General features: G+C 41.4%; 1 protein-coding gene across 1 annotated transcript in view; it reads right to left on the bottom strand.

The window, feature by feature from the left end:
* The window catches only part of LOC108750397, a 90,348-nt gene that overhangs the window by 44,562 nt on the left and 36,948 nt on the right, over window positions 1-8,838 (bottom strand). The window contains exon 4 of the mRNA XM_018489811.1: window positions 3,158-3,195. Coding sequence (XP_018345313.1) covers window positions 3,158-3,195 — 38 coding nt within the window. The remainder of the gene's footprint in view (window positions 1-3,157; window positions 3,196-8,838) is intronic.

The following is an 8,838-nucleotide window of genomic DNA, read 5'->3' as shown; positions in this document are numbered from 1 at the left end:
CCGATCATCTTTACGAACTGTGAAGGACCGACGGCAGCCTAATTACGACAGTAGAAAAGATTTACAAGGTTAGCAAACGAGCGTGGTCACTAGCTTTGTACGTATGTATTTCTGTGCGAGAAGTGATCTCTCAAATGATCTCTAAACGTTCAATAACGAGGTCTCGATCGGCCTTTTCACGCCTCGGTTAAAAGAGAAGGCAAGGCCGGGCAGGCGATTTTTGTCGCCGCTCGTAAATCCGACTAATTCTCAGCACGAGACATCCGGTCCGGCCTGCCGGGAAGGCGTCGCGGGGGCGTTTCGTGTGGTAAACATAATGTCGAGCCTGTAAAACCTGTCCCTGTCCCCTTTACACGTTAGCATCCCTTCTTCTCATTTCTTCGCAGCGCGTGCCAGACTGTGGCTCGGCGAATCGCAGCTTTTCCACCGACGACACCTGGGGATATCTTTCCCTCTTCGCAGCCTCTTCCTCTTCTAGAATTCTACGCGTTCTACTTTCATTATGTCTTACGTGACGTTTGTTGTGTCACCCCCGTTGCATCAGTCATCAAAATAAATTCTCACGCACGTAAAAATCTTTACGATTATTTAACATTTAAATTGCGAATTGACTAATATTAAAAAAAAAAAATAATTCCCTGTCGTTGTGTATTTACAAGTAAAGTAAATTAATAATTAATTAACAATTTATAAAAAACATATTTTCTTTTTCTGCCGCGATTCGTGTTGTTAAATTATCAATTAAAGTGCACTTACGAGAGAAAAAAGTAATTTCGATCGAAAGAATGAAAATACTAAATAAATAAGAATGAAAACGATCAAAGTGGTTTCCTCGTTTATGTGTTAAAAATTTCAGCTTCCGCGGCAACATAAAAATACTTTATGGCAAATGTATCGGTAAAAAGTAGAATTTATGCGTTTTCTCAGAGCACACCAATGCACAGCATTATCCCTTGGCGTATCGCTATCCACCCACTCGAGTCGCCGCTCGTGCGCGCTTAAACCGTACGATCTCTCGGCACGAGGCACAATGAAAGAGTAAAAAAAAAACCTAGACGAACGAATAAAGTATTAGGGAGCGATCAGAGGGGGAAAAAAACGTAACTGTTGTCGATACCTGCGCTTCCCCTGGCCGTCGTTAAGTGCGGAATTCTGTTCGCGGCAGATTGGTCGATCCTCTCAACGGTATCCGGCACCAATTTCGAGGCTCTCGTCTATAACGGAAGATTAAAGGTACTAATAACGTACGCGAGCGGGAGAACCGTTCACGGGCTGCGATCTACCGCTACACATCGTCTTTCGCCGCATGACGCACAATGACTTCCGAAACATATGTCGAACGACGCTCTTCCTTCATTCTCTCGACGCCGACCCGCATCGAGATGCGTTATTAACGTGCGTGAGGGGGTGGCGAGAACGCGGGAGCGAGAGAGAGAGAGTTTTGTCGGTCGAGCGATCGCTTCTAAAGAAAGAGGGAAAAACATCGGGAACGAGGGAACGCAGGAGGGGTGAGAAAATCCATTTTCACGTTTTAGACCGCCATCGGTTTATAAGACACGTGGGTGGAGGAAGGTGGGTAGAGCACATAAGTGGGGAATCAAGCCATCTGGTTTCAGGCTGCGGCCTGTACTACTGTTTGAAAGGTATGCTCCGCCGTGAGGGTTCTTTAAATCCACCAGAGATACACACCTTGAGACCTGTCCCGGCCAAGGACCCTCGACCGCTTGGCCCTTTAAATCGACACTGAAGCGAAGACATCGAGGCGCCCTTGCGTCCCTTCCGTCGCTAACCGAGGATACCCGCCGGATGAATAGTATAGCTTCTCTCATCTCCGACTACACTCACGTGCATCCTTTCATTCAGCCTTAATTAAGCTCAAACTGGACGATCACATCTCAATTTGTATTATAACAATAATCAATAGTCTTAATAACTATCTGAGAAGACTCGCTTATCTGCAAAAGTGATCTGCCATTGTATCTCACAGATGGAGCGATACAATAAATTATATCCACCTAATTGATTTTTTTATAATCGTATTATCGTAAAATAAATATTTAATGTGATAATCCAATGCGGCTCAATAAAGTCACAGAAACAATTCATACTATCGTAAGTCAGACAATCCTTCCAGTACCGATCGATCATACGTGAACTGCAGAGTATTCGTGTTGTTTGCGTGGAAGATCAGAATAGTGTTGACAGTCGACCGACAAAGCCAAATTAATTTGCAAATCGCTGTTCAAGCGGATCGGAGAACATTTCGCCTACTACGATCATGAGGAGATGGTCATACATCGAATGAAGAAGATGATACATGAGAAGAATAATGAAGAAAAGATGCATCGTCCTCGAGCGTATATCAGAAGATTGGAAAAAACTACAGTTTTAGGTGATACCAATATCTCTAATTCGGTCCCGAAATTCTCATTGTATCTTATCTACGATTTTTCTCTCTCCTTTTTTGTTATCTCAGAGGCTTTCCACAATAAGCCATTACCTAAATCTTAAGACTTCTATTCTTCTCATATTATATTTGACTAATCGATGATCGGTCGATTTCTTACGTTTATGACTTAAAGTTTAATGGCTTATTGTAAAAAGCCTCTCGCAGATAGCGATTCTTCAACAACCCACTATGGATCACTATTGCGTATCCACGGATGAACGAAGAGTGCATCGTAAAGCTTTCATTGTCAGTCGTTTATAGTATACCGCCGTCATGCGAGCGCAATGACGCACGTGGAGCACGCGTAAGGGGTCGATTCGTGGGGACGAGCTGACAGTGAGTCTCTTATTAGGGAAGGAGTCAGCAAGCATGATTATGTACCTTAGAGCGTCTCCGTCTCCCCCTTTAACCCCATCCCCCTGCCATATTTGACATCCTTCTTTCTTTCTCCAATGACTCGACGCCCGGCATCACGTCTTGACGTCGCACGACGACGAAGCAGTCACTATGATACGGAGCTGCATTGTCAACCCCTGACTGTGTTCATATATGCGTGCAATGGCGTAGAGCGACGAGGAATTGTCGACGGTATGATTATAATAGGCGATTGGCGATCCCGCTTTGTTTTTCGTGCGAACAGGAAGTAAGTTTTCCGAGTCGCGAGGTTGTCACGAGTTGAGTTAATATTCAATGGTATATAGTACTTACGTTGTACGTTGCCGTGGCGGTGCGAAAGGTGCCGTCCCCTGAAACAAAAAGAATAATTATATTAATTACATCTCCAAATATCTCAAAATATTTTTACATGTACTTTATTATTATAGTTATAATTTGTTATCACTTGTACCCGTTAAACCGCATATCGTTTCATCGGAATCTTTAATGGCTAATTTCGCCTATTCTTCAAATTTTAATTTTTAATAATTTAAAAAATAAAAATATTATATTTAAGTGTTTTTTTGCTTTAATGTTCTCTAGTGGTTTTGTTGTTATTCATACGGTTTTCGCGGCTAAAGTAATTTTATGGAAGAAGCTGTTATATGCTAAAAACTTTTAGAGACCCCACACACAGACACACACACACACACATAACAAAACATTAACAAATTTGTAAAAGTGAAATTGCAGAGAACTAAGCCGTACTTCTCGAAATTTGCATATCTACCTCGCCAATGCCGCCCAAGGCGATATTGTCGTCACAATGAAACCCTCTCCAAAGCTCGCCACCATCCCCAACACAGTCGCACGGACTGTGCAACGCGCGCGTGTCGGCGACGAGCTTTTGCCTCGCGTCACACGTGCCAAAGTTCACGAATTTCGATCGCGCATAAATATCGAGGCGATATAAATATAGCGCTGCGTTCTCTACCGAGAGAGAGATTCCTCGCAATATACTCCACAACCAAAAATAAAGGCATTCCCTTGCGCAACGGGTTATTTAATCGGAAACACATAAAATTGTAAATGGAAAAGTATCCTTTGTATATTTACATTAATAAATTGCAATTTGAAGCGTCTCTTTACAACTTTCATTTCTATCGATTTATTTTTATAATGATATAGCTCGTATAATAAAATACCTGTATGAAGAAATTAATTTGTGACATGCTTCAAATATCGATAACTTGACTTTATTATCCGAAACTCTAAGTATGACCACCCATACTTCCATTCACTGCATTGTTCCAACTGGAATGCTCGGGGAAGGATCGAGGAAGTAGAAGTCAGGAGGACGAGAGCCAAGGAGATCGTAGGTGTGAGGTACTGTTCGAAGCTAGTATCTGAGACAGTTTCGGTCGGCAAGATTTAACAAATAGGTAAAGTTTCGTCGCGAGGATGTCGGAGTTTGCGGATTCTCCGACGTAGCCTCGACATCCTCTCTCCTCTTTGTTCTCAAGTTTATGATGTATTAGCCGTTCCCTGTTGTGCCCGTACCTCGCTCTTTCTCGTTCTTTCCCTATCCATCTTCTAGCGTTCCTTTCCTCCACCATCAACCACGTCTACTCTCTAGAGTTAGCCAATTTATGCAGCTCCGGGATTTAAGTTACAGAGTGAATTTAACTTGCGATATTAGAAATAATAGAAGAACTTTACATTGCAAAATCTTGTCTCAAAATGACCGTGAACCGTGTGATTGAGAGAAGATGAAGAATTTTATTATTTTAATTTCGGAGAATTCTCAAAGGGTCTTTCTGACGTGCGCAGTAACAATTTTTAATATTTCACCTGGGGCAATAAAGAACAATATTTTCATCTCCACGAATCGTCACCAAGTAGTCCGTGTTTTGAAATTTTTCACCTGTCTTGCCGTGGCACGCAGACGCCACCGAGATTGCTGTCCCGGGATTAATAAACTTCGTCGCGTTTCGGCTTAGCCCGTGGCGTAACTCCGTGCGGAGAAAATCAATACCCGATACACATCCCAAAGGTCCGCTTATACTTGTCGCGCTATCTCGCTTTTATCTCGATCGTATCTCGCATATTGGCGTACGCCTAGCGTCTACACGTATATATCACGCCACGCTCGCACGTACACACGAACACGGAGAGGACACGCGTAACGCGCCCTGGCGAACATACGTATCGGCGCCGCCGCCCACACATCGTTTCCCACACCCTCTCTCACGGGCTCTTCGGGGTGACAGATGGCTTTGTAGACAAAGAACTTAGCCGACTGGTTTTCGTGGACGTTGCGTAACCCGATAAAAGCAAACCCAAGTCGATCGTTTCGACATGGCGAAGTCACCGCACTCTGAAGAGAGCGCTTCCCCGGCTCTTCTCTAAAACGCGCAGTGCGGGACGGTACGACGAGGGGGTTGAAAATCAAATCTGAGTGTCTCGATGGAAATCTTTGTCCAGTCAAGATTACTCTTAGCCTCCCGCTTCGTGACTCCATCGCTCTCCTCGTTCCGTCCATCACCCCTTTAATCATCAATCAGATATTCCCCTTGCGATGGGTTGGCGAACCGTCGGTTGATCACGACTGAAGCGCACTTCGGTGCCGTTCTACGGTGATTAGACGATTAGGAGCGTCCTTTGCTGGAAGGCATATTACGATCGTCGAGTATAGAATTAGCCGCGGCCATTGTGCGCGAAATATTATTGACGCTCCTGCGTGCCCGCGTTAAACTCTTTCTATCGTCATGGCGTGGCGCAACGCGCCGATGTTGCTACGCGTAATCGACTTAAAAATAGTTTCTAACGTCGGCCGCCGAGGGAAGTACACACACACGCCGATATATCAACGAGCCTCACAGTTATGACGTACGACGCGCGTTGTTAGAAACAGATTTATAATTAGTTTCCTGTTGTTGCGACACCGCGTAAAGTACGCGCTCGTTAGATTGTAGAGCTTTGACGATTTAGCTTCCGATATGCTTGTTTGAGCATTGATACGATATTTCTGGATATAGATTATATATTATATGCGTTGTTTATTGTACACGCTGCATTATTTGTGTTCCGCATGTTGTACGAATTAGTATACGAAACATTCATTCGTAAAATTCGTAGAATAATACAGTCGTTGGCTATGACGTAGTCATTTGCCATTCTGAGCTTGTAAATATTTCATTGCGTTAATTCCTATTAATATGTTCTGCATATGCTAATTTTTGTTTCACCAAACTCGCTATATTTCTTTAAACAAATATAATACATTTATCAGCTTTAAAAATAATTTAAATGGATTTATCAGTATTAAAAATAGTTGAAATTGTAATCAATACTTATATATATTTAGTTTATATTGAACGTAAAAGTGTTTTGATAATCTTCAAGTAATGCTTAGAGAAATATAAATGATTACATATCTCAATTTAAACAAATCAGTTCCCATTTTCGAAAAATGTTAGCTTAATCATGACACGATTAATACATACCGTGTATAATATTATATTAATTGATCTTTCGTAACAAACGTTCTTCTTTTCCCTAAAAATAATGATAATAAAGTTATTGAGCTTCCATCGATTTTATGCCACAATAAGAATCTACAAAGACTCGCTTCAATCAAACGATGTCTCATCTCACACGAGGAGATTAGTTTTTGGGTTCTCGTCTTACGTTCTATACATGATTAAGATGCGAGCATGCGTGGTACGCACACGCGTGCATCCGAAAAAGGGGCGTCGAATCGATGGATGGCACAATAGGCACGTGGCAGAATCTAATCATCACAGAAGCCTCAGGGTGAGTTTCTGTCTGCTTTTTTTTAAGTTTCCTATTCAGTGCGTTAATTCTCTAGAAATTTATTAATTCGGATCAGCATCACAGATCAATACATTGTGTGGCGATTGTCTTTCTTTCACATGCACGAAGCATCTAATAAAAAGCAGATGAGTAGTAATCATGGTTCAAGTAAACACACTTCGCTCCAGGGAACAGAAGATACGGAATTATAGATTTTAACTGGCATTCTCTCTTCTTTCTTAAATTAACCTGGTTTCAATAAATCACGGTACGGAGTGCTAATTAGTAAAATAAAAGCAATGTCCTCATTGGAATGAAAATTCTATCCTGAGATAGAGACGACTCGATAGAAATAAATCTGTCAATACGCCTGTAAAGTTAAGAACGAATATAACTCTCTTACAATTAAATATGTATTACCCGGATGCCGCATGCAAATGTATCTTTGTTGCACATTGTCGCCTATCGAGAAAGTCATATATCTAAAGTTAGTATTTGATAATTAACTTCACATTCGATTAAGCGTCTATCGTACACGAGAGACTCGGTTGTATCTGAAAGCGAGCTACGAACATGTGGCCTCCGCCTCAGGAGACGCCCCTTTCCTATAATCATCAAAGCGGCAATGGAATATTTCGATCGTGACAGAAATGGGATAGATAATGGGAGCGAAGTCTTCAAAAGAATCATACACAAGAATTTACATTTCAATATATTATATGTTAAATTTTGCCATAGTAATTTGTGATACACTTTTAATACAGTCGCGAAATTTCCAGGCAGCAATATGCAAAAGAGTATTTCATAATAACGACTGTGCTTCTTCGGTTTGCAGAAGCGATTCACGGCAAAGTTATACAGGATTTCTGCGGTTATCAGTGTTAAGTATCCTGGTGCGGGACCTGGATTTCCTTATAGGAAGGACGAAGCAACAAGTGGCATCTTAGCTCGGACAATCTTAGCTCGATGCTCAACAAGTGTTTCCAAGTAAGCACACATCTTGAGTGTCCCTTGAGTACAAATCTGTATCCGAAACAATTTTTCTCTTAATCATCACTGTTACGTTATATAGTAACAGTATTATAAATTCCGTAAAAACATATTTTACGAATTTAAAACTTTAATTCGATTTAAACGGCGTTAAAATATAAGGCGTATTAAATAAACAAATGACGTTTTAGTATGAAAAATTTGGTAAAAGTATTACCTGCCTTTCAATGGCAGATTTCTAATTATATATAGCCAATTTGAATATAAATTTAAACGGATGTTTAATAATAAATTACATAGAATATTTACAAGACCAAACATTACTGTATTTTCGATATATAATTTGAATATTTGATCAATTTTAATTTTATCGAATTATATAAAGAGGACAACATTTTCAAACACGCGAATTACGCGCGGTCTCATAAATTAACTTATAAAGATAGAATCCAAACGGAAAAAGCATAGCTCGTATTTCTTTATGGAGTGGTTCGATTTATTGTTTTCCAAGTTGTCGAGATATAACGAAGTAATACACGATATAAAGTACGAACAAAAAAAGTACGGGTTAATCCCGAGAAGGAGAACACGGAGGAGAAAGAGAATAGCCGGTCTCGCGTGCAGTGTCTAAATAATAAAATAAAACCAACCCTCTAGCTCCTTGGCCCACGCTCAATATACCCGACAGCAACAAGTTGATATCTTGTTCCCTCGACGTTTACGGAAGGGGGGCGGGGAGGGGGGAGGGGCTTGACCGAGGGTATAGAACATCATCGTAAGAAAACGCTTGTCCTTTCTTCCAAGTTTCACCAACGGGACGATTCTTTACATCAACAGGTCCCTCCGTAGCCCGCGGCCCGGAAAATCTTCGAGGGACGGATCTCTTTGGCCGCAAGTAGAGACCGAGAAAACTTGAGACTCAAGAACGGTATGGGGTAAGCGGACTTCCTTAGGGTCTGGGCTTAGAAAGGGATGGGCATTCCTTGAGGGCAAACGGAGCGAAGACGTTCGAATCGCGGCGTCTTGTAACCTGTTGAAGCGACATCTCTCGAAAGATAAAGCATCTTTTTAAGAAAGGAAAAAAAGAGTGCTGAACGAAGGGATGCCGAAATAAAAGAAAAAAAAGAGTGCTGCACAAAGGAATACCGCTAGAAAAGGACCGAAATGAAAGGACCGAATAATTATTTAATTAAATTTATTAACTATAA

Source organism: Trachymyrmex septentrionalis, unplaced genomic scaffold, assembly GCF_001594115.1.
Source record: "Trachymyrmex septentrionalis isolate Tsep2-gDNA-1 unplaced genomic scaffold, Tsep1.0 scaffold37, whole genome shotgun sequence".
Lineage (NCBI taxonomy): Eukaryota > Metazoa > Arthropoda > Insecta > Hymenoptera > Formicidae > Trachymyrmex > Trachymyrmex septentrionalis.
The sequence above is the reverse complement of the archived record's forward strand: the minus strand, read 5'-3'. Positions and strand labels throughout refer to the sequence as shown.